At 42.3% G+C, this 27,129-nt stretch overlaps 1 protein-coding gene across 1 annotated transcript; it reads left to right on the forward strand.

Moving 5' to 3' along the window:
* The first annotated feature begins 495 nt into the window (after window positions 1-495).
* Window positions 496-27,068, forward strand: LOC148109157 (3',5'-cyclic-AMP phosphodiesterase 4B-like). Its single transcript, XM_087866314.1, has 6 exons — window positions 496-503; window positions 5,399-5,593; window positions 14,191-14,227; window positions 14,352-14,422; window positions 23,900-23,952; window positions 27,031-27,068. Exons 1-6 carry the CDS (start codon window positions 496-498, stop codon window positions 27,066-27,068), a joined length of 402 nt encoding a protein of 133 aa, XP_087722440.1.
* The last annotated feature ends 61 nt before the right edge of the window (window positions 27,069-27,129 follow it).

A 27,129-nucleotide genomic window follows, 5' to 3' on the forward strand; every position in this document is an offset into this window, starting at 1 on the left:
GAAAGAGATGGGTACACAGAGGAATACAATCCAGCGTGGCCGGTTCTGGGATCAAGAAGGGGCATGGGGACATGGAGGAGAGGCCCTAGACACAGACCCAGTGCCCTTCAAGGAGATCACATTTTGGAATTTTTCAAATGAAGTTTCACATTTTTGGAGGCTCCATTTTCTCCTCTTTGAAATGGGAGGAAGAGAATTAGCCTTCCTGAGTTGTAAAACTTGAGGGCTGTATGCGATATTCAATGAATACATTTTTAAGAAAGAAAAGCAAAATTGAGAACAGCAGGGCCCTCTCCAGATGGTGGTGAGCCACTACGCTGCCCTGTGAGTTTAAACCTCTCGGAGAGCTCACGATCTTGACAGTGGAGCTATTTATCAGAATAAGCCCGAGACTCACCTCTAGAAGGGCTGAGTTGAAAAAGAAGTCTCCTCTGATTCGGAAATGAATTATTCCTGGGAGGTTGTTTCATGAGTTTTTGTTACAGAAATTGGGGTATGCGCAGGTAATTGGGGGTCAAGAAACAGCCGCCCTGAGAACAATTGCAGGCAATTCTGCAATCACCTGGCTCAGCTTGAATTCTTGGAAGTAGAGCTTCTCTTAGTTTAATAAAAGGTTTCATGTATACCTTGTGGTTCTGTTCTTTATCCCTGATTTTTCCTCCTAGGCTTATGAATAAGGCCTCAGTCACATTTCTCCCTCCAAAACTGGCACGCAGCCCCAGCTGCTCCGACTGGAGGCTGGGAGGTGCCTCCTGGAGGAAGCTGTAGCTGTCTTCTGCCATCTGCTGGCTCGCTGTTTGCACCAGTCCGGAGCTGGCTCTGCATGGATTCTTAGGGAATGGAAACCTCCAGCAGAGAAAGTGTGGGGCAGAGAAGGTTCTCACTTTTATTAAAAAAGAAGGAGATTTGAAGATGGCAAACAAAGTGGCATAGGAGGGCTTTTCCCAGGATGGGGTTGTGTAAAGATGTCGCCATCTCAAATCTCCAAGGCAGTGATTTTTCGATGCAAGATTGTTTCGTTCAGGGAGAACACAGCCGTGTGTCCAAGTTTATTTTCTTTTGTTTTGTTTTTTTCCCCTTTCATTTTACTTGAATTCTTAGATCATCACCTTATAAGTCTGATCAAATAAGTCACTGCCCCATCTCTGTAGACTCATTTGAAAGAAACAGCAGCACCCCATGTCGGTGGGAACCGAGATGTGAGTAAGCAGGTAGGAAGAGGGAAGGGAGAGGAGAAACATTTCACAGTAAATCGCAGTGTTCTTCAATCGGTGCGGCTGACGTTTTTTTGAGGATCTGTTAATTACAAGGCTCTGACCCACATTCCTGGCATACAAAAGTGAGTAATTTAGGGTCCCCTCTCTCTGGAACCTAAGAACCTAGTGGGAATCAGCTAAATAGAGAATTAAGCAGAGAGGTGCACATGCTGTGATCAAGGATTGCAGTAAAGGAGCGGAGGGGAATGCAGAGAGGAACGTGTGTTTACATCAAACTCAGGCTGCATGGTCAGAGAACACTTCCTGGAGGGGGTGCCCTGAGCTGAAGTTTGAAGATAGTGACTTATCAGAGACTGGCGGGAAGGCCATTCCCATCTCCGGGAGCACCACTTCCTACCCCCAGTGTCACCTGCTACCACCACTGCCTTGGGAGGCAGAGACTCTAGATACAAAGCAGGAGAAAGTTGTTGAAATATTCAGTCTTAGACGAGGAGCAATTGACTCAGCCCAGGGTGATTGGCCAAGGCAGGGAGAAGCAGGCAGAATCATGAGGGAGGGCAACATGCAGAATCCTGGACAGGAGAGAGTCATTATGGGACTTTCTCTGAACCTAGAAGAGAGGCAATACTGTTTCTGTCCACATGCTGGATATGGACAATCCCTTCCAGAGAAGTACAGTGAAATATTCAGAAACTCACTAGTGACATCCTCGCTTAATCTATCTGAAACTTCTGAGTGACCTCATCTAAATATTACAGTAGCTATAGGCTGAAAGATATCAACTACAATGCTATTTAAGGTCATAGGTGCAATGCCAACAGTAAGGAAAATGCTTGAGAAAGTATGGTACAGCTTCTCGTGAACCATTAGGTGCCAGGCCATGAAAAATGCTAATTTCAAAAACCGCAGAACATGAAAATACTTGTACAAAAAAATCATGCTCCAAGCCTACAGGAAAAATATTCAGGAGGAAACATACTAAACTAATAAAAGTGGCATTTTTTTCTCTATTGTCTATGTTTTATATAATATATAAAACTCTTATAGCTGTTATAATAATTTCTTTAATACTAAGAAGTCTAAAGGTGAAATGTGTGTCCTGATTAAGGCAGGTGCAAAAAATTTAGCCTACATAATTCATCCTAAATGAATTATCCCCATTTATGTGTTTGTTTCTGATATTTCAGATTCCATTTTCTCCCTAATTGTGTTTCCATTTGTGTGGTCTGTTCATTTTGCTTGTTAAGTCTGTCCTCAATCTTCCCCTTGCTCATACCCGTCCTCCCACCCTGGGTCTGCGGGATGTATTGTGATGTCTGCCCGCTAAGTTTGCTGTGACTGGGGCTGGTGTCTGGTTGGTGATTCATGTTTGTTCCTAAGTTGTACATCTGTGTTGGTTGCTTTGAAACAGTGCCCCAGGGAATATGAAAGGCCGTTTGTCTCACTGAGACTGCTTCTTTGCACCAGAATTCTTCCCTGGCTTTTTCTGAATTCCAGCAAGCTCTTCTAGGAGTTTAGAGTTTAGGCACGATAAAGAATAAAACAAAACAAAACAAAAACAAAAACAAAAGCAAAAGAGAACAGCCTGGAGAGAGTTTTGGTGTCTGGGTCTAGTCCCTGCTTACCTGGTAGGACCAAGTTTCTGATATACAAACCCTGGGGACAGAATGCCTTGTGACATCCACTTTAAGGGTAATGCCTTGTGGATTTAAACTTTCTGCCCACTAGGAATGCCTCTAGCAGAACATGGGGCAGAGTGAGGCCTGGTGGAAACTCTCAGTGGTAAAAGTTCTAAGACTTCGGTAGGCATACCCACTTGGTGCCTGTCTAATATTTTAGCACAGGAACACGCATTCATAATGTTTAATGACTGCTGCTGCATGGGCACTGACCAATTAAATGGATGCAGGCCATAGTGCTAAAGCTAGAGACCCCTGCTGTTCCAGACACCAACCCCTTAGTTACTGCATCACCGGGGAGACCAGCAAATTCTGGAGGGCCTGGGGCAACAGCTGGCTGCCAACTGTTACAAAAGTATTTCAGTGTTTTAATATCCATCAAGGCTGAACAGATACATCCAAAATGAATAACATGAGTGCACATGAAACTTCGAAGCTCATGCCCATTCTTAAGGGCCACGGTCACCTTTTAAGAACTTACCTCTTTGTCCTTAAGAAGAGTTCAGAGCCAGCGTCAGGACCTACCAGTTCTTCAGGATCTGGGTGGCACAAAGGAGCCCTTATCCACAAAGAAGCTCTTTATTTCGCTCAACAACTAGTATAGATCTCCCCCCAAGGAAAGTTTGCAAGTCAGCTTTCATTATATTTTCACTTGCTGCAATGTAGTTGGCTTACAACATAGCTCTACCTCGAAGCAGGCAGAGAAACAAGCTGGTGTGTGTGAGTGATTGCCCACCTGCCTGCTTGCCTGCAGTCTCTGAAAGGCAGCTCCATCCCAGACCATTAGCCTGCTGTGAAAATCCATGCACTGGTGCCTTGAAAGTCCAAATACATATTGGATTGTTATGGCTCTTTCTTGTCTTTTTAACCAGAGATTCTCACCCACTGCTTCTTATCAGACACCTGGTGTTTGTAGGTTGGCTAAAAGCAGCTTCTCAGAATGGTCTCCGGGGAAGCATTATAACCCTGCATTCTGTTATTTCTTTCCCGTTTCAAAGAAGCCTACAGCTTCAGGGTAATTTGCTGCTTCTCTTGTCCTCATTCAAGATAACAGTTAAGGCTGCTCATAATCTTACTCTCTACATACCAAACACAAATTTTGTTTGAATTCAGAGGAAAAATTGCACTCAGCTAGCCAGCAAGCCATTCTGATACGCTGTGATTAGAGAAGTCTAGGGTTGTAGAGAAATGAGTTGGAAGACTTGGGTCTTCCAGTACTCACCCTATAAGGTACGAGCATGTAAACTTGAGCAAGTATTTAAAAATCTCTTTAAGCCTCATTTTCCTCAAATGTCGAGTGAGGGCATACTGTATACTTTACAGGGTTGTTATGAGGAGTAAGTGGAATCATCGATCAGAAAGCGATTTGTAAACTAAAGAAATATAAGCAGAATTCACCCCAAGAGAGAGGGTTGTAAGAACGAGTGAAAGGAAAGACCTTGAGTATAGAAATAAATAACGGCAGCTTGATGAGTATGAAGGAAGCCCACTCTTGTGATCTAGCTTGGGAGAGAGAACATTCCCAGCTGCATACCTTCCTCAGTACCTCTCTGCAGAGCTGAAGCAGACCTGCTGGAGTGGTCTAGAGAAATGGTAGGCAAGAGGGTTCCTGGCAGTTTAAAGCAAAGGGAGGTGGTGTACCCAAGGAAAATGCATCGGGGATGATGGAGAGCATGGGAAGGACACAGAGCCTCATGTGATACCAGGATAGGGAGAGAAGACAAGAGATAATATCTCCACTGCTCCCATCAGTGTGTTCATTGGTCAGAGCTCGTTCGACTAATCTGGGCTGGAGGGTACCTTCCTAGGGTGAGCAGACTGACTAGAAATCCTACTGGTTCTCCTATGCTAGAGCCAGTGGCTTTACCCTCCTCCAGAGACAAAGCTCTGCAGCCCTTGAGGGTAATTTGATATTATCAGATTAATTAAATCATTTTCTGTGGTTAAACTTGCGTGTGAATATTAAGTCTCAGACTGGGCCTCCCATCTAATCAGCCAGTGAATGTTTTCAGGATAGCACTTTGTTCCTGAAACATGGAGAAATATGCATATTGTATTTTTAATGAGATCGTGATGTTTATTTATGGCAGGAAGAAGCCTCCCAGCTACGAAGACTCATTTAAGTGATAGTTTAGCGTCTGACACGTAGAGCTGTGTTGGATGCTGTCTTTGAAGTGGCTTGTTATCACCAAATGATTTTACGGTTGGCTCTTATTATGAATTTGTCAAAGTTACTCTTGCCCCTGAAAGGCCATGGGGCTTTGCTCCAGGGTTCAAATCCTGCCTCCACTATTCACTAATGACTGGACTTCTGTGGGACTATTTCCTTCATACAAAATGAGAATAATAATGACTACAATTCAGAGCTGTTTGGAAGATTAAAATGGTGCATCAGGTGTGAAGTTTTGTGTAAGATGCCTGGCACACATTGGTTCTCCATGTATGTGTGTCACATGTCCTCCTCCATGCTTATGTGACCAGCGTTTTTTGCTTTCTCTTAAGCTTTGATGTGGAAAATGGCCCTTCCCCAGGTCGGAGCCCTCTGGACCCCCAGGCCAGCTCTTCCTCTGGGTTGGTGCTCCATGCCACCTTTCCCGGGCACAGCCAGCGCAGAGAGTCCTTTCTCTACAGATCAGACAGCGACTATGACTTGTCACCAAAGGCGATGTCAAGAAACTCTTCACTTCCAAGCGAGCAGTAAGTACGAGCCCTGGGTGGCCTGCCATCTCACACTTACCTCATCTTTAACCGGTCACAGCAGCAACAACAACTGTTCCCCCTTTAACCCGTGGGAAGGAGGGAGGAGAAAAATGAGCATGAGCAGAGGTGACAGTGATGATCCTTAAAGACATTAGTGCCCTCCAGCATGAGAATATGTAGCTGGGGTCTCAGGCACAGTGTGCAGTTTTCATCTGTTATTGATACATTTTTTAAAAATTGTCATTCAGCTTCATTTCCTGAACTGTTGAATCATTTATGGGTTGAGAACCTTAACAGTTTTTGCAAATCATACTTGAATTTTCCACAGCATGTGCAGTTTGCATGAGGCTATGGTGAAAAAGAAAAACAGTAGTTGGGGACATGCCTCCTTTCTCAGTGGTCTTTGCTTGGTGACATTTAATAAGCTGTCATCCAGCCGCATGTCTGTGTCCCTTCTCTGGAACCTTAACTCAATGCCCACTTGTTGCCTGGCTCCTTGGTGAGACACAGCACACTCTGCCACCCTATTAAACACAGCTGATGTTCTTGTTTTGCTGCTATTAATCGTAGATCTCTAATTTTTAAAGAACAATGGTGGGGTTGTATTATTCGTTTATTAAATTTCTGAAACCAAATAAAGTTGGATGCTGGAATTCATGCCTTAAAAGGTTTCTGGGCACACATACAATTGTTTTTAACATTGTATGTTATAAAAATATTGGTAGCTCCCTAAAGTCTCTGGCCTGGAAATTTCCACTGGGCTCTCTTGTGCTGTTGGAAATGAAGCTATAAAGGGTCAGCCTCTTGTGAAAAGGGCAGGGGACATTTTAAAGCTACCAGTAAGAAAGGATTCCCCAGGGCATTTCTGCCAACAGATTCTTCCAGAAGCACCCCTGGCCTAAAAATGTCTCAATCATTGGGTGGGCCAAAATTCATTTCTTTGGCAAATACTTCCTGAATCTCTCCTATGTACCATGTAGCATGCTAGGCTCTGGGGATAAAAGATTAACAAAACAGTGGAAAAATCATAGAGGAGTTAAAAACAGATATTCTCAGAAAGGTTGCATCCTCTCAGGGAGGTTACAGTTAATAAGAAAGATAAGAGGAACACCCACATAACTCCACTACGGAGTGGAAGGAAACATTTAACACGCGCTTACCACGGGGCCAGCGGCCCTGACATATGTGTTATTTCTTTAATCTTCCCAGCAGTCCTGTCAGGTAAGTCCCACTATTATCTCCACAGTACCGATAATGAAAGCGAGCCTCTGAGAGACTGAGAGAACTGCCCCCATCCCACAACTATATGCTATGCTGCATCCCATGATGTAGCTAAGACTGACCTTAATTGAACCTTTTCAATTCTGGTTGCCTGTGTTCTTCAAACTGCAAAGTAGAATCTCTACCACGCGGTAGAAAACAGAGGGGTGCAGAGTCAGGATGCCGGAAGCTGAAGGAGAGGTAACCACTTTGCGGCCGATGATGTAGAACCAAGGATGTTTCTGATCAAGGTTGGCCTGGGGGCTTGGCTGAGTCTACCTGGAATTTCCTCTTTTACCAGGAGAAACACCTCTCTAGACGTTGTCGGTGGAGAGCATAGGAATCGGCGTCAGCTGAAAGGAATTAGAGCTTCATTCACATAGCGTTTGACAGGTGAAAGACTAGCTTCGGGAGGCAGCTCACAGTTCCCCAAACTCTTGCCAAACAGCATGATGAGTCTCAGGGTCATTCCAAGGCTTCCCAGAAGGTTCTAGCTGAATTTCAGATTAAACTCTGAAGATTTTTTTTAAGAACAAAAAGTTATGAAAATTTTGAACCTGAAGAGAACTTAGAGATTACAGTCAACTCAGTCTACAGCTCTAAAAAGAGAGATCTAATTCAGAATGACTCTGCATGTAGGGTCCCTAATATTCACCATTTATCCTCTTTTCAGTTTACCAACCAGCAAAAGTTTCCCCCTAACTTAGAACCTACATAGTATTGCCAACTTTGAATTTAGGCAAGTAAGAATTTTAGGTGTAAGTTATCCAGTATCATTCTCACTGTTTTTCTTGTTTGTTTGTTTGTTTGTTTGTTTAAGAAAGAGACTTCTTAAAATTAAAAGGAAAAAATATAGAAAGGACACACTTTCATAAAAAAGAATAGCTCTTCTCAAGAAAACAATGGGCAACATAAGAGCTGGCTATCAAAGATACTGATAATAGAATCTTAAAATCTTTGAGTGAATAAAAATGGCACAATTTTTTATTTTGCTAATGTTTCAACATTACAGTAAAACTTTTATATATTTGTCAGTTTAGGAATTTAGATTCCTCAGTACAACAAAAAGAGGAGCTTGAATAATATCCAGATTTTTCTGGTATTTTATTTTATCAGAACCATGCTGGAAAGTCCAGTTTCACACAACTAGCTTGAACTAAACTGAAGTAATGCTCTCAAAAATATTTCACCTGATTATTACTCTTCAGAGTGAATTGAAATGAATAGAGGAACAGCAACCCCCAAGCCTCTCACTGCTTTTCCTGCCTTCTACCTATGGAGCCAAGAAAAAGAAGGACAATGATAGGTCTAGAGTCTTGATATGAAGGTCATTGGGTGGGGGCTATGTGATGCCCCCTGCTCAGGAGCTCCTCATTTTCAGTACAGTGCCATCATGGATTTATGTAGGAAAACGTGCATAATTCCTGTCTTTATTAAACCCCAGTGGTAGAGACAACATGAGCTTTTCCACATTTCTCATCTGAACACTTTCAGAAGAGTAAGAGGAAACATAGACAGGGAGAGATATTAGGTGAGTGAGAAGATGTGAGCGAGAAGATATTAGGAGTAAAAATGTGAATGGAAAATTGGCTTTAACTTTTAGCAACAAAAGAGAGATTGAAATAAGGCTTTCTAGTAAGGAAAACAAGATCATCATTGGGTCCCCTGAGGAAATTTCGGATGCTTTCCTAGATGTGGCAATACTCTGCTGATTTCTCTTTTGTTCCCGTGTTGAAGTCATCTCTAACGTAATGCCTTTGTACACCGAGGTACGGATTTCCCAATGGGCACATAAAGTACTGGAAACTGGTGAGACCAGTTACGTTGTTCAAAACTGTGGCAGGAACCACCCTGAACAGGATGGAGTTGTGACAATCCACCTGCAAATCCACAGGGAAGGAAGATCCGTATTTCCTTCGTTCGGTCACCCCATTTGCAAAGCCTTATATAGGCAAAGAGCTTTTTTTTAAAGCCTCCATTTGTGTGAGAGCTAAATGGTCTCTAGAGAGAGCACTCAAGGGAAATAAGACCTAAGAATGAAGAGGAAAAGCATTAATAACTGCTCACTTAAATTTAAGACCGGTTTATTAATGGGCTGCCAAAGAGGTGCAACCGGTGTTGAGGACTTGAGTTAAGCTACAGCCATCACACTTACTGGCCTCCTGACTTTGGCATTGAATCTCCTTTACAGTGTCTAAATTATCTGTAAATAAAAGTGCACGTAAAATAAAAGTGCATTTCCCATGTGCTAGGTACCATTTAAAGTACTTTACATGTGTTAACTCATTTAATTCCCATAATCTTACTTTATTTTTTTTTAAAGATTTATTTATTTATTTATTTAATACAGATAGAGACAGCCAGCGAGAGAGGGAACACAGCAGGGGAGTGGGAGAAGAAGAAGCAGGCTCACAGCGGAGGAGCCTGATTTGGGGCTCGATCCCGTAACACTGGGATCACGCCCTGAACCGAAGGCAGACGCTCAACCGCCGTGCCACCCAGGCGCCCCCCATAATCTTACTTTAATTAGTACTATAATTTTCTTGTCTTAAAGACAAAGACATTGATGCTTATAGAAGTTAAGTAACATGCACAGTAAATGGGTATTCAAGGCTTAAATCCAAGGAGTGTGGATGATTAAATCATATGGATATTTAGTAAAAATACAGACTCAAAATGAAGATGAAAAATAGAAATAATGATATTAATCTCTGCTCTGCCTGCTTTCCCCGCTGTTATGAGGATCATATTCATTCTTTCTTTTAACAAAAACTTTTAAATTTAAATTTAGGCACTTGCTAACAAATAAAACATTTTCTGTGTCTTCAAGGGAGCTAAAAGATTAGTGAGTCCATAGGCAATTTTGATATCTTTGAGTAAGGGCAATCACAGAAGGGTTTGCAGAGGACTTTGAAAGGTCTGGCCAGGCAGGGGACTAGCCCACGTTGAGCAGTTAGAGCTAAGCTAGAGGAGTTAGCCAGGGGGAGGGGTATGCAGGAAGAAGGGCCACGTGCTGTCTACTCTTTAGTTGTCTGGAGCATTGTAGAGAAGCACAGGTCAGTGCAGTTGAGGCAGAGAATGTGAGTGGAGGGGGAAGTGGTGAGAGGCAAGGCAGGAGGAGGAAGCAGGAGCCTTATCATGAAGTGCCTATCCAAAGGAGTTGGTCTTTATGCTGAAGGAAATCAGTGGGGAGCTACTAAAGGTTTGAAGGAGGAAAATACATAAGCAGAGAAATGTTTTTGAAGGATAGTTCTGATAACAGTGAAGAGTGGTTTGTAGGGTGGACAAGCCTAAAGACTAGCGTCCAGGAGCCAAATGGAAGACTGCTTTGGTGATCTCCATAATAGAAGGGTAGGGATCTACCTTAGAGCAGATCCAATGGGCAATTAATAAGTATTTGCAAGTTAGCATAAGCAGGGTCTGGTGGCTGACTATGGGGGAACGTTTCAGGCTTGACCAACAAGATAGCTGGTTGCGCCATTTTGGGGGGTCAAGAACATTCTCTTATCACATGAAATGTTGTATGTGAAAATGCTTTGTAAACTGTAAAGTACATTATTCGTTCTCTTGACTGCAATAGGGGCAGATATGACTCTTCTGAAAAACTTCTCACCAGTGGGGAAGATAGACATGCAATTCTTTAATTATAATGATACCTACTACTAATAAGAATAGCTGTAACTAATGAGTAAATGCTTTTATGTGCCAAGCATTATTGTAAGAGTTGTACATGTATAATAACTCATTTAATTCTTACAACACCCTACTTTACAAATAAAGAAATTGAGGCCTAGAGAGGTTGGGTAATGTCTTAGAGCCAGTAGTTGTGCAACTCAGAAACAGACCAGTGCTGTCTGGCTCCCAAAATCTGTGCTCTTGACTAATCTGTAAGACTAAAATCAGCGTTACAAGTGAAATTCTATTTGTAATGACACAGAAAAGGACAAAACCAGTGCAATCCAGAGGGTATAGCGGAAGGCAGTAACATTTTTGCTTTCTGGAAAACCATTTCATTGTTTAGTGCAGAACTACACTCATGAAGATCTACGGGGTTCTCATTACATATTACTCTACAAAATTGTAATGTGCTGGTTTTGTCACTAGATGTTGCTCATGCCATGATTCTGAACATCTGGCGCTGCCCTCTTAGCAGTTTGGGAAACTAAGAAGTATATCAGTTTTCATAATTAGTCATAATTAATTGTGTTATTTCCATGTCATCTTATTCTAATCATTAATAATATTAAATTGTGATTAAAAATTTTAGATCAGTTTCATAAATAATCTGGCTGTATTCAGATAGGAATTTGGTTTTGTTTCTTTCCTACACTTGCTATAAATTACCTATAAATTGTCTGATCCTCTCCTCTAGCAGCTACTACCTAATACATAGCGTGAGCTTTTGCCATTCAAATCCCTTAAGGGAACCAACGCTGGGGACCTGCAAGACCATCTCTTGCTTCTGAATTTTCTGCTTTCCCAAACTCCAGAAGTTCCATGATGGTAAAGTCATGCTGACGGGGTGCGCCCTTAGTGTTTACCTCCCTTCAGTCAATACTTTGCACCATTTTAGTAACTCCCCATTGATTCAACAATTCATCAGCTTTAGGTCTACATATGTATGAGATTTTATTTGTCTGTTTAGCTTTTACTGAGTATTTAGACTCCTGAAATCCAGGAGCCTTAGATGACCTATTAACTCTTAACTCCACTACCTTATATCCCCAACTCAGCCCAATGCCTTATAAACAATGTGAACTTCATAGCAGAAATATGAACAAATAGCAAGTATTTCACCTATGGAAAGTTCATCTCAAGATAATAGCTTGGGAAGGGGCTGCTCTTGGTACAGTTCACCACCCTACATTTATCACAACTGCTCCTCTCCGCACCTTCTTCTGGCTCTCCTTTGGCTTTTCTCCAGCAACCCTGAGGCTTTTACTTGGGCTCCCTTTCTCTATATTCCCGCACCTCCAGAAGCCACTCCCTGCTGTTGCTCTAACTTTCCCCACTGTTGTAGGTAACTCTGAAATGTATAGCTCCAGTTCCCATATTTCAGGCTTCCTGTTTGATGTCTCCACTGGGATATCACTGAGGATCTTAAAATTCAGCTTGTGGGAAAGCGACACATCTCCTCCCCCAGGCTTCTCCTTACTTTCTTATTTTTGCTCATGACTTCACTATTTTCCCACACACCCATTTTTTAAACTGACATAGTATTTCTTTATGACCCCTTAGCCAATTAAATGCTGAGTCCTTGGAAGAGACTTAGGGTCTCTTCAACTTGTCTTTTCCCATTTCTTCCTCTGCCTCACCAATTTCTTCTCATCTGAATGACTGCATTGTCCCCCTAACCATTCTTCCTGGCTCTTTCCTGTCTCCAGTCTGTCTCTTGGTGTCCATAGGATTTTACTTTCTAAAGCACTTTTCTGTTTGCCTCTCTCACTCAAAACCTTCACGAGCTCCTTTCTTCCTTGTGAGTTAAGCACCACCTCCACAACCGTGGTCCATACCACCCATAAGATGAGTGTGGGGGACCTTTTAATCTTAACCTCTAAAAACATCTCTAGTTAATTTGTTCAGCTCTGCCCAAACAGCCACCAGGCATCTCAGTGAGCACGTTCAGTACTTCCCATGTATGCCTTTGTTCTGGCCATTTCTCTCATTGGTGGCGTCTACCATCCACACTTTTTAGAACCTGCCCCTCAAAGTTCATCTCAAAACCGCTCATTCAATCAAGCCTGTCCTACTTCCTCTAATTTGTAATTATTACCTCTCCTTTACACCCCATTAAGTTTCCCCATGAAGTGTTTGCAGTTCTCATTCTGTATCTGTCGCGGTGTTTTGAATATTCTTTCTGTCTCCCCTACAGTGTTGTAACTGGGGGTTGGGGGTGGGTCATGGATTTTGTGTAATTCAATCTGCCAACTATGCAGGGTCATCATAAAATAGTTGTAATATAATGGTTTAAAGCACAGATTTTTGGAATCAACAATCTTAGCTCTTCCACTTACTATGTGCTCGTTAAGCAGTAGCTTAACTTCTCCAAGCCTTGATATCATCTTTAAAATGGGAATATTAAGGGTACTTGCCTTAAGCCTTGTTACAAGAATTAAATGAGACAATGCACATAAAGTGGTCAGTGCGGGGCCTGACATAGGGAATCACGCAAAGGATGCTCTCGTCAGTATTCTTTTTGTAGTCATTGTACAAAGTAGATGCACAAGAACTTGACTAGAGTGACTTGAAGGGGGACTTCTAGCTAAAGACAAAGATAGAAAGCAAAGTATTATATTAGATAAGACCCCAAAGTAAAAGCCCGTGTTAGAGAAGAGGCCCACATGGATTTATGTGTTGTTCAGCTCTGCATCTCTGTGTCCCATATAATGCCTGATACGGGGCAGGTGCTTAATAATCATTGGCTGCGCTCACGTTATTAACCAATAAGGTGCCATATTTGTTATGGCAGTCATGAGGACAGAGAAGATCAGACAGTGAAGGAAGCTCGTTGTCAACCAACTGCTGTGCAGCTGTCTCAATTCACAAATAATAAATTGGCCCGATTTTGTGTCCGCAGCTAATAATAATGTGTCTTCTGATGACTTTATGGAGAGCTTGCTGAATGTGGGCTTAGGAAGATTTATGGAAGTATGTGCCAAAGAGAGAGTGCATTTCTGAAAACATGCTTTCGACTGTTCCTAAGTACAGATTTACATAACACTAGGTACGGCTTAATCAGATCTTTGGGACAAAATGAGCAAGAGTGATATGGTAATAGTAGGCTCAGTCCGTACACTCCCATTAAAAGCTTTTCCTTGGGTACTTTAAGAAAAAAAAGTTATATTAAAAACAAAAAGTAATGGGATTCCCAGACAGAAATCTGTGTTTAAATGGCATTGAGGCTGTGGTTCAAATCAACAAAAGCCAGGAAATCCAAAGTTAACCTTTATCCAGACTGTTACGCCATTTTTTCCAACTCTGTGTGTGCTTGTGAGCAGCCTTCCCTTTGAATTTCCTGGCTCTGGCAACCAAGCTGCTTTGAATTACAGTACTCTGGGTCTGCTATTTGATGGGAATGTACCCTGAGGATATGTGCTCACTTGCAAGTGCTCTTCTGTGTCACTGTAAGCCCAGGAGCCACGAACCTGGTATTTTGTTCTTTCAAATTCCCAAGGTTCCCGTTTATGCCTAGATCAGTCCCGCCTTATATCCGGGTAGAAGAACTTGTGTAACGTTTGTGTTGCTAACACTGATATGGCTTAATATTACACCTTATATGTCCTAGTTATAATTCAAATTCATTCTTACCTGTTTCTTTCCTCTCTTTTTACCAGACATGGCGATGACTTGATTGTAACGCCTTTTGCCCAGGTATGTGTCATGCTGGCCCTGGCTCGCTCTCCCTCTGCCCCTGGGTGCAGTTTCCAAATATAGCCTCTGAACCTACCCGTTCATCTCCCTTTGTTCCTAACCATCCTGATCATTGTCCTTCCAGGTCCTCGCCAGCTTGCGAAGTGTGAGAAACAACTTTACTGTCCTGACAAACCTTCATGGAGCGTCCAACAAGTAAGCATGGACTTTTTGTGGAGTTACGAATCCCTTCCATAAAGGCAAAAACAGTAAGCCACATTAAAAAGAAGAAGAAGAAGAAAAAAACACTATTGCATGGAAATTTGCCCTACAAACTAAGTTAGGACACATGATGAAATTTGAAAATAGGATGGAGCACCGTAGTATTTTAGAACTGGTAAGATGTTAGAAATGAGTCTGGATCTTGTGAATCTTTGTGCCCTTAACACTTTGTAGACAGTGCGAGTTCAACTAGTGGAAGAGTGAGATGAGGATTTTTGTTGACATATTTACTACTTTGGGCAGTATGAATACTTACCAGTAACAGCCATAAATTCTACTAAAATTCTTTTGGAATAGCTATTAATGAACTCAGAGATTCAAATGCAAGATTAAAGGTAGCAAAAAGTTCAAGTCCAAGTCGCCTTTCTTTGATATTATATAAACAGGTTCATGTAATTTGATGAATAAGAGTGGAGTTATCTCCTCCTCTGCCCCCAAATAACTATAACCTTGGTCATTTCAATGAACATTGCTGAACCTTGGTCTCCTCATCTTTATAATGAAAGGTTTGAACTCGATATTCCCGCATAACTTTCTCCTCCAAAATTATTTCAATCTGTGAGTCTAAGTGTTGTGCAGTTCACTATCCAGCATTTTAAAAGATCACCACAGGGTTCCGAAGGTCCTAGAATCAATGATCGTGGAATGGCGCCCAAGGCACCGCATGATCCAACTCAAGTTAGTTTGATTGATAGTTGATTGGGTTTATACGTGAGGCTAGAGACGTGCCCAGCCTCTTGTGTAGTGATACTCCTTGTTTGTTCATTTATTAAATGATTCACCCAAGAAGGACTTGTTTAGTATATACTATTCATCCATGCATACATGTATGTTTTTGACAAATATTTATTGGGCACCACCTTTTACTGGAAACTGGTAATATAATAGTGAACAGAACAGACAAGTTTTCTGCCCTTTCAAAGCTTGCATTCAAACAGGAAGTGCCAGAACATATGGTGGTGAATAATCAGACCAGGTCTCTGGCCACATGGGATCACATTCTAACAACTGTGGTCTGATTGTTCCCTGCATGTTCTATTTTCCATCCTAATTATGGACTTACTGTTCTGTCTTCCTAAAATGTCTCTCTCCACCTGCCAGTGATCGCCTGGCTAAATCCTCCTTGTCTTTTATAGCTCATCTCTAGTATCACCTTTACCAGTAGGCTTCCCCTGACCCCACCAAGCCTGGCTGACTGCCCCTCCGTGGCCCCAGAGTACTCTCCCAGCCTTATCACACCATTTATGGGTCTCTGTCCACCGCTAGACTGTGTGTCCTTTGAGGCCCCTTTAGAATTACATTTACTTTTCCTTGAATTTCCAAGATGTAGCAAAATGCCTGACACATAGTGTATGCTCCATAAATATTCATCACACATATCAATTTTTGAGTAAATAATTGTTGGAGAAAGACCACCAATTTTTTGGAAAGTTATTTTTTCAGAAGAGATTCCTTCCCTTTACCCACCTTTTTTTCTTTACAGACTAGGGCCTCTGGGGCCATACCTATTGATTCCATAACTCAGTCCTACCACTTGACAGCTGTGTGACTTGTGCACAACTTCTCTACATGTCAGTTTCCCAATCTATAAAATAGGGCTGCTCTGAGGATGAAACGAGTGCTATTCGTAGAGCATTTATAACAGCATCTAGCACACCACAGGTGCTCCATACATGTGAGCTATTGTAACTGATAGTTACATTTGTCTTGCTGAATCTAGACAGTGTAACACTTTGGAGTTTTCACGTCCATTATCTCAGTTAGAATCACCATAAATGCTATGCGTGACAGGTGTTGTTGCCCCCACTCTGTGGACAAGGAGACAAAGCCGAGGGAGATTAAATGACTTTCTCAAGAACACACCACTTCTGGTGAAGAGCAGAGTCAGACCTGAAGCCTGATATCCTGACTGTCACTGCTGTGTACTTTGTAAGGAAAAACAGTCATTTTCTTCCTATGTAGGAGAAAATCCGGTTCTTCCTGTGTTTTTCTTCCCTGTGAGTCTCCTTGACAAACAGAAAACACTTCATTTTTGACACTCTGGTCACGAAATGTGTGGAGGTCCCCCACTCTCGCAACAACAAGCAAGTCTCGGACACCAGCTGGGTGTCCTACAATTTAACTTGGTTCTGACACTGCCTACCTGGAGATGCCATCAGATCCTAGATTAAAAGCTCCATCCCACAGGGCTGCCTCCCACTCAGACGTCAGTCACCGCTCAGGTTATCATCTGTGCTCACCTATGGCATACAGATTGCAGCTTCCAGTCGCCCCTCATCAGGTTCAATTAATTTGCCAGAGTAGCTCATGGAACTCAGAGAAACACTTAACTTACCTTTACCAGTTGAGTAAAGGACATGATAAAGGCGCACATGCACAGCCAGATGAAGACCTACCCAGGGCGAGGTCTGGGAGGGTCCTGAACACAGGAGCTTCTGTCCCCATGGACTTGGGGGGCATTGCCCTCCCAGGGTGGGTATGTTCACCAGCCTGGAAGCTCTCTGACCCGATGCTGTTGGGATTTTACGGAGGCTTCATCACATAGATATGATCAATTATTAACTCTGTTTTTAGCCCCTCTCCCCTCTCTGAGGGATGGGAGGTGGGGCTGAAAATTCCAAGCCCTTAATCATGGCTTGGGTGACCAGCCCCTCCCAGGAGCCCGCCCAGAGTTGCCTCATTAGAACAAAAGATGCTTCTAGTGCTCTTATCACTTAGGAAGTTACAAGAGTTTTAGGAGCTCTGTGCCAGGAATTGGGGGCAGAGACCAATATATTCTATTTCTATTACCTCACATCTTTGCGTTCACTACACCCATTAAGTCTTTTTGGTTATGGGAAGAAATCTCTAAAGGTTTTTTTTTTAACAGAGAGTCACTTAGGAAGAACTTATGGAATAGGTGAAGGTCAGAGAACCCAAAGGCAGAGACATGAGCTAGGAGAGTGTTTTCAGAATTAAAATATTAGGAGTGAATGGGGCACCTGGGGAACAGTTAGTTAAGCATCTGACTCTTGATTTGGGCTCAGGTCATGATCTCAAGGTCCTGAGATAGAGCCCTACATCTGGCGCCTCATTGAGTGTGGAGCCTGCTTAAGACTCTTTCTCTCTGCCCCTGCCCCTCCCCCAACTCTCTCAAAATAAATAAATAAGTAATTTTTTTAAAAATGTTAAAATATTTGGAGCGAAGCCCTGGACCAAGAAATGATGGAGGTGGGAACTGGGGAGGAAAGATTAATAAGGATACATTTCAGAGGACTCAAGGTCACTGTCCTGCATAGCTCTAGGGCAAAGAGGTGGGGGATGGTTTCAGTTACTGTGTGTTAGCAAGCAACTCGAATACTCTTTTTCTGTAACTGTGGAGGCATTCCACCTAACCATATTGAATAATAGGCTATGTCAGCTCAAGCTACTTTCTTGAGAATCAGGTCTTTCCACAGTTTTGAGGGTTTTGAGACACATAAACCTTCAGGAACTAGAATTCCCTAAGACCACAATTGTCACATACAGAGCTGACCCAGAGTGCACTCTCACACTGTGGCTGAGGACCACTCTCCAAATCATGACCCTTTGCATTGCCTTTGGTCCACACCAAACCACACTCACCAAACAGAATAGATCTCCAGCAGTAGGATAGTTGTATCTGATGATCTTCCTCAAATCCGTCCCCATATTTGTACAGAGTTGATCCTCTTATCGATTCCAAGTATTTTCTTGAAACCAACACCACCTCACCAAAGTTCAAGGCGGGGCACAGGTACCACTAAAACTTCACCAGGAGTTGAGATTGCCTGTCTAGCTCAGGCTGAAAACTGAGTGATAGGCTTTAGCTACTAGTGAAGCAGCCTAGCAGGGGCAGATGGGAAAACGGAGTGTTCATTCAATGCATTCCATCCTATTCCTCATCAATGCCCTCAAACAAACAAAGAAAACTGAGGACAAGAAAAATGGATCCACCATACTGAGAGCATTTCTCCCACATATTCGTTTGTCTTAATAACTGAAACCGTAAGATTTATGGAGCTCACAAGTTGCTTTCTGGGATATTTGACTTGGGTTCCAGGGTGCCACTCCTTTCCTTAAATGTAACATTTAAGCAATAATTCTGTCCTTGGAATGGTTTTCTTAAGACATCTGGATAGTGTGGTTTATTATATGAAAAGGAACTCCCACATAGAACTATACTTCTCATAAGTCAAGATTTCCTTTATCTTTTGGCTCTTTGCTCTGCACAAAAATAGCTCATTGTCTGCCTGAGCTTTACCACCCAAAGGGTAAAAACCTCAGTTTCTGTTGAGGTGATTTCCTTGCACTTCCATGAAATGTTCCATTGAGAGATGCTTGATTGGGCCTGTATTTCTTGGCTTCAAATTAAAGCTTATTATTTCTTGAGTCCCAGGAGTTAATTTTGAAAATATGGCTTTCATTTAGAGCTGTTAATTCAGATAAGCATCACTAAAGCATTTGCTGGCTTCAGCTGATGGAGAAATCACTTACGAGTGACAATGCCCACCATTCTTCAGTCTGATAACCAGGAAATAGAGCAGCTGGGAGTAAAGAGGTGTCCCCCATCATTCAGCTGTTCCTCTAACATCGCAGAAATTACCAGTGGCTATCAGGAAATCATGTAACATCTCTGTATCAATGTTCTTCTGAGACATAATTTAATCAACATGCATGTAATCTTTGAGAAAGAATTAATAACCACTTAATTTTGTTTTCAATGTATATCTTTCATTGCTTTATGTCCTTTGGCATGGAATTTAAATTAGCTGAGAATAATAAAATCTCGAGCATTCAGAGGGGAAAGAACCCAGCCAAATTTCCTCAGAGTAAGTGAGGAAATATATGTAAAAGTGCTCACACAGGAGCTGGCACATTGTAAATTAGCAGTAAATGTGAGTTGCCGCCTGCTTTCCCCAAGTGAGGAAGAAACCAAGAGGTTCAGTGAGTTGCCGAGGGCTATACAGTTGGAAGGGGCCAGAGCCAGGATTAGGATTCCTGTCTTCTTATTCATAGTCCAGTTCTTTCTCCCCTGTGTTATTCAGGGCTGTAAAATATTAACTGCTGTGGCCAAATTATCCTCCCTTTCAGTATCACCATCTTTAATCCAGGCATATAACTTCTTACGATTCTTCTATAGTTAGGGACCACTGGAAACTGGGCAACCAATGACATTTTCTTCTGGCACTCATGACAGGTTCTAACTGGCGCTTTCATGCCCTGTAAGCAATAATGCAGCTTCCAGAAGTCATTCATTCATTTAGTATGTGTTGAACCTCTTCTTTGCACCAGGTCTTGGGAATAAGTGGTAAACCAAATAAATATGGCTCTTGCCTTTGCAAAGCTTACACACACAGATGCTAATCTGAATTAACAACTCTAAATAAGAACTATGTTTTCAAAATTAACTCCTGGGACAAAGGAATTTACGTAATTTGTGTCATTTTCAAGAAGTCATTGGGAGAATTGGGTGCTGCAAATAGCCAAACTGTTAAGAAAGCAGAGATTCCCAAACATTTAGGGTCCCCTAGTTCAATGTCTCCTTGCACAAAAGCCTTCTTTGGAACTCAGGAAGACAGGTAAAATAAAATTATTAACGACATGTTATTAATCCAGTGAATACATATTGAATACCTCTATCATAGCGAATATTTTGTCAATTCCGAGGTTACAAAGATGAAGGAGATCCAGTCTTTACTCATTTCTCACAGGTGAATTGAGACAGACAAGAAAATAGAAACTGTAGGAACTGCAGGACCCTCTGAGCAGCGCTAGGGTGGGGCAAAGGCAGCAAGCCACGAGGAGCACAGAGGGTGACTACTCACAGGGCGAAGGCGCAGTTGAGGAAGTGATGGCTGAGGGGATCCCTTGTACAGGGGAAGGAGTCTGCCACTTACAAAGGAGGAAAGGAATGAGTGGAGCAAAGCACATGCAAAGGCCCAGTAATGTGAGCGCGTGCTGGGTTCGTGGGAATAGTGAGTGGTATATAGAACCGAGACTGTAGAGGAAAAGGAAACCAGATAAAACATCCATGTGGTATTTGACTCCTCAAATGATTGTGACATCAAGGGTTCATTCAATCAACAGTTCACCGACATTTATGGAGTGCCCACTGTTTGTGAGGCGGGTTGGTGGGGACCACAGGGGATATACAGAAAGGAGTCGGCACTGGATCCCCCCATCAAGGGGTCACAGATTAGTGATGGGGATAATATGCACACTTATGAGTTGTAACAGGAGGAAATAACGCTAAAGGTACAAAGCACCATGGGATATTAGAAGAGGGGTCCCTTTTAGCTAATATGATGACATCCTTTGCAGGAAGATGGCATTTCACCTTTGAAGGTATGATTCTGGCACCAGTTCTAATGTGTGGATTTTTTTCCCTACATATCCAAGCAATTTTCCCTTAATACCAGCTGAGTGCCCTGCAATTCAACTCAGTTCTAACACTGTCCACCTGGAGATAGCATCAGATCCCACAGGTTAAGGGCTCCATTCTGCAAGACTCTCCCCACTTCAGACACCAGTTCCAAGTCCAGTTTGTTACCAGTGCTTCTGACGCCCCTTCTTGGGTTTTAATTAATTTGCTAGAGGGGCTCACAGAACTCAGAGAAATATTTTACTTACCAGAATACTGGTTTATTATAAAAGGATATAATTCAGTAACAGCCAAATGGAAGAGATACAGTCTCCTCGTATTCTCCATCCTGGAGACACTCCAAACCCAGTCCTTTTGGGTTTTTATGGAGGCTTTGTTACGTGGTCGTGATTGATTAAATCATTGGCCACTGGTGACTGAACTCAATCTCCAGCTCCTCTTGTCTCCCCAGAGGTCTGAGGTGGGGCTGAAAGTGCTAACCCTCTAATCCGGTGGTTGGTCCCCTGGCAATCAGCCCCCATCCTTAGGTTACCTCGAGGCTTTCCATAAATCTCATTAACATAACAAAGGACACTTTTTACAACTCTCTTAAAATTCCATGAATTTTAGGAGCTCTGTGGTAGGAATGAAGACAAAGATCAAATATATATTTCTTATTATAAATCACAGTATCACAGAAGGGCAGGTGATATTTACATGTGTGGATTTGTGCAGGGAGAGCTCCCTTTCAGAGGAATAGCTTGCACACTGTCGGGAAAGGGATAGCGCGTGTTCAAGGAAAAATTAGCGATCAAGTTTGGCCTTGGCAAAGTACGAGTTAGTTCATTCTTTCCTTCCTTCCTCCGTTCCTTCCTTCCTTCCTTCCTTCCTTCCTTCCTTCCTTCCTTCCTTCCTTCCCTCCTTCCTTCCTTTCTTCTTTCCTTCCTTCCTTCTTCCATTCATTAAGCATTCACTGAGTGCTTGGCATGTGAAGGACCATCCTGGGTTCCAGGGATCCAGTAGTAAACAAGTTGTTCCCTGCCTGCATAAGTTTTATGTTTAAACCAAGGAGTTCTATAATGAACAGTACTTAGTGTCTATTTTAATTACAGTTTTAAACTGCTATTAAGGAGAAGCACAGGATCCATGAGATCAAACAGCCAGTCAATGGTTTGAGATGAAATGTCAGGAATTCCAGCCGATAAGCTGGGAAAAGTTATGTTGAGGCCAAAGAGCAGAGGACTTTGAATACTAAGCTAAGAAGTTTGGAATTTAATCTCTTAACTTTTCCTGAAAAACAGCCCTCAGTATGACTGCAGGTGTTATCAGCAGATGGAATAGTGGAAAGAGAATGCACTTCGGATTCAGAAAGACTTAGCTTTGGACTCTCAACCATGCCAGTTAGCAACCATGTGCACTTCAGCGTGTTTCTTAACCTCTTCACCTCTGCTTCAGTTTCCTTCTCCTTAAAACGAGATGATTATATTCCCAGTGGAAGCTAAGAAGTACCTAGCACGATGTTTAGCAGGAAAAAAAAAAAAAGTAATCCTTGGATGGCAGTTTTTCTTCCCTCGCCACACAAGAAAATGTCACATCACAGAGGGTTTAAAAGTAGCCTGCCTAGGATGACCTTGCTAGTAAATGTTCGGTCAGTGTGCACCCTGTGCGTCAGACCCTGCCGCTATCGGGTGTGCTACCTAGAAGCTAGATTGCCCCTAATGGAGCATAGATGGATTTGGCGCACTTACAAATCTAGGAAGAGACCTTGTGGCCATACCAGTATGGAGACCCTTTCTTCACCATATCCTTGCAGGTCATTCTCTGTCATTTAGAACATGGCTTTCTTCCCAAACTTGGTTGTGTGTCAGAATTCACAGATTTATGTGAAAAATACAGATTCCCAGGCCTTATCCCAGATATACTGAAATAGCCTCTCCAGGGATGGGGAAGGGAATCATATTTTTAATAGCTCCCCAAGTGAGTAGGATACTCATCCATGCTTGAGAACCAGACTGGCCTAGCACCTCATTCTCTTGCTTGTTGCTGATGTCCTATTGCTCTGTAGTGGGGCAGACAGCCCTCTATTCCAGTGATTCTGAAAATGGGCTTCCTGGACCAGCAATATCCATACCGCTGGGCGCTTTTAGAAATGCACACTGTCAAGTTCACCCCAGGCCTGTTCTATCAAACACCCTGGGGATTGGGCCTAGCAGGAGGTCTTAGTAAACCTTCTAGATGATTCTGATGAGCCTACAGTTTGAGGGCCACTGCTCTAAGACTATTTGAGGGAGGCTCTCCTGTCATGTGCTGGGCAGAAGTTCTACAAAGCATGAAAAAGTTGGTGAGACCAGCAAAATTGGGCGGGGGGGTGGGATTGGGAGATAAAGAAGAAAAAAAGGAAAACAAAAAACAAAAGGTGGAGCCCAGTATTTGTGGAGCCTACGTTTGTTTGCTTGTTTCATTGGACTCTTGACATCAGCAGGCGTATTACAATGTAGAATAATGCCCAGTTCCTCTGCGAAAAGACCAGTCCAGAGGTTAAGGAAGCTGGATTCCTGTTCCTGCGTGACTTTTGGCAACTGACTTCATCCCTCTGGGTCTCAGTTTCCTGAGGTGCACAGGGGAGGCCTGGACTGATTGGTCTCTAAGGGGTCCTCTGGCATGACTTTCTGCAGCGCTGCCAAAGGAATCGGGATCCACTCTGACATTTGGTGTTATTCCTGAGCAAGCGTATTGTCTGAGGGCCCCCTGGAACAGTGAAACCTGAAACGGAGGGGCTGGTTAGGGACCTGGAGTAAACGACTTCCTTCCTGGAGAGCTGGAGCCTCCCGGAGGCTGTGCACAGGGAAATTCCAGGCCATCTGGATGTGAGAGGATTGCAGTCATCTACCAGGGTTACGGGAGACGGCCTTCCGGAGATAACATTATGTCATTTGATAGCTCATTATGACCTGGAAAACTCCTCGGTGATCACGGGGGTGGAGGGGAGGGAGACATGGAGGTGATATTCATACAAAGACTCAGGCCTTCTTTCCTCTCTGTCTCCACAGGAGGTCCCCAGCTGCTGCTAGTCAGCCACCTGTCTCCAGAGTCAACCTGCAAGGTAAGCGGCATGGTGAGGCCTATCTCCAGGTTTCAAAATCAAGGTGTCCTTTGTGCAGAAACTTTTTTAGGATCATAGCACTCGTTTGCATATGGCCCTATAAAGTCTCTTGGTGACTTTTTTCAAAGGCAGAGTGGAGCTTTCCTTCATTCCATGTAAAACCAAATGAAAAGCAGTGTGAATAGTTTTCCCATCATGTGCACGCCCGGGCTTTCAGGGCGTGATGGATGTGTGGTAATGGGGCTTCCCCGAAGGCAGGCAGGAGGCAGAGCTGTATTGATACTGCAACTTCACCTCGGTTTGCTGGCCCCAGTAAACTTCAGGACAGCTGACTTCAGAGGCCCTGAGGGGCCCCCAGGTTGGCTCGAGCATCCCACAGGGTATGTTAGTGGTTTTCCCCCGAGCGTCAACTATAGGCCCCGTTTGAATCTACATCCTTTCCAGGTGTGAAACCAAAGGCTTTTCCAGGTCACAAATCATTTCCCTTGGAGGTCATCCAACTTTGTTCCTCAAATGTGTGTGTGTGTGTGTGTGTGTGTGTGTGTGTGTGTGTGTGTTTAAGAAACCCAACATCTCATCTTTCTGCGCCATGCATGTGCTTTCCATGCGGAGTTGAGAGCTATGGAGGGGCAGGGCTATGCTGAAGGAACACCATGGTGATAGATCAAACAGTAATTCTACTTGACGTAAGATGCAAGGTACAGGTCCAAAATGGAGTTTTCCCCCTTGAATCTGTCCCCACTAGTGTGGCAGTGGACCTGAGTAAAACCACAGGAGAAAACAAGCCAGATGAGCTCTGTTGAGATTTTCTAACACCAAACAGCACTGCCTCGAACACTTCTCTCTTTCCAGCTATGTTATTCCCACTGCTTTATCCTTAACCATCTTCCTTCCTTGCATGTTGTGTTCTCTTGCTGGTATCACAGCCAGGAGGATAACGGAAATAATAATATAAAAGCCCAACTTCTAAAAACAAAGGAACAAAAACATAGATTCCATTGGCTCATTGGCTTCGGAAGTATTTATGGTACACCCTTTTAAAAATATTTTTATTAGAAAAAAGATTGAGAACAAGAATCAAGGTGAGAGGAAGATATAAGTAAAAGTAAGTTTGCCTCTAGAGCCCCATGATGTGAAACAGAGAGAAGAAAATAGTACTCCGTCTGGGGGCTTCAAAAACCTGGTGTGCTGATGTACTATTTCCTTTAGAAGTTTGATAAAAGGAAACTAAATAGAGTGTTTTAACATATAACTGGTGTTACATAGCTGGAGATCAAAGGAGGTGGTTTTGAAACTCCTATCATTTCATCATATTAGCTTTTGCCAGTGAGACGCCACTGCTCTTCATTTCTGTTAGCCAAAAGCGCTAAGAAGTTTTGACATCCATTTGAATATTTAAATTGCTTTCTTATTCTTGTAATAAATACTGACAAACATTAGGAGAATATGTGATATTTATGGCTCTATAAATTAGCTCATTAGCCAGAGATGTTGTTGGAAAGATCCTTTTGTGATTATTGGCACAGTAACTAGGGCTTGGCAACTAGGGATTCTTTTGGTAAATTCTTTTAAAACAATGGAGCAAAGAAATGACAATACCACTTAGGCAATTTGTTTTTGTCTGTCTTTGTGGCAAACTACAAAAATTCTGGCTTTTCATCGGGAAGAGAATGTAGCGATACCAATTATTATGTAATTATAGGTTTCAAAATCTCCTTACCACTTAACCACAGCCAGAAAAGGAAGGAGGACACACACATCCTGTGTTTTGTTCTTATTATCAGCTTAAATAAGTCAGGCAGATTTTTCCTGGTATTTTAATATTTATCAGCATGTGACAAAGAGGTGCGTTTAAATAGAAACTTTAAAAGGGAATGAAAAATAAGTAGCTCAGAGCAAACAGAATGGAAAGCTGGAGTGCTGTTTTAAAAGATGATTTTTCATGATAATAAGATCAGGTTTTCATTTATTATCACTAAAGTTGAACTCCTGTATTTCAATTGAAATCTAAGATAAAAGATACAAGAAACCCATGATCATTTAAACACATTTAGCAACAATCCAGTTTGTTAGGAAAGCCAGACTGACTTAGGTAACTGTTCTTGGATAAAGAAGCAAGTGTACGAGAGAGACAGAGACAGAGAGAGAAAGAGAAAAGCCAACTATTTTTTAAAAGACTTTTTTTTTTCATGCATCGAAATGAAGGGAATGCAATTCATTTTAAAAGCTACTTGTCAGAATCCATGGTTAAATTGGTATATTTGCTCTTACAAATTGATCACTAACTGAAATAATTCATGGGGAAAATAAAAGCAAATTGCTTAGTCTTCAGTACCTTTATTCTCACTGTTTAACCAAGGTTACTCTTTTCAGCTCTTGCAGTACAACACGAATTTCCCTCCTCTGCAGAGACATCCCAATATATATATTTTTTTAATCAGTGTAATTGCTCCTTTTTCTGTGCTATGGCAACAATCCCATTCTAGCTTATATTGTGATTCATGGCTTACTTGTCCCCTGCATTGGAGCACCTTGATGGTAGGAGCTGTACCTTACTCATCTCTTTATCTTTCAAAATTCCTTAGCATCGCTATTTTCACATAGTAGGAAGACCATAAATCTTGATTTGACCAGAACTGCATAAGGTTTGTGGAGTTTATCTGAAGAAAAATGTTCATAAATTAAATTTTAATAATGAGTCAATATTTTTAGCTCTATGGGTTTGAAAAATATTCAACTGTGGCTTTTTTACTCTGAAAAAAATATCAGTTATTGCATTGAAATGAAAAGAGGTTTGAAACACACTCTATAACAGCAAAAATATGTATTTATGGGGTCATGTGGGTTTTTGACAGAAAAAGTGAAATAAAAAAGTTGGCATTTTTGCACTTTGAATAACAAAGCCAGAGTAAAGGAATTGAGAATTTAAAACGCAGAAAGTATAGCAGCGTGGAAATGATACGCTCCTGCTTTAAGGAGAAAGATGCAGTAAGTCCTCCTGGGAGTGTTGAAAAGGCTAATGCCGTGGAGTGTAGTGAACATCTCGAGTTTTATCACATTGTGCCTTTTCACAAGCAGGAATTCCAGACCTTTCCTACATGCTGCGTCAGGATTAGAACAGAAAGGGGGAAAAAAATAGAAGAAAGAGCACTCCAAAACAAGGCAGGCTTCTATCAT

This window comes from Ursus americanus, chromosome 12 (assembly GCF_024610735.1).
Source record: "Ursus americanus isolate L20-20 chromosome 12, mUrsAme1.1.p, whole genome shotgun sequence".
In the NCBI taxonomy this organism is placed as follows: domain Eukaryota; kingdom Metazoa; phylum Chordata; class Mammalia; order Carnivora; family Ursidae; genus Ursus; species Ursus americanus.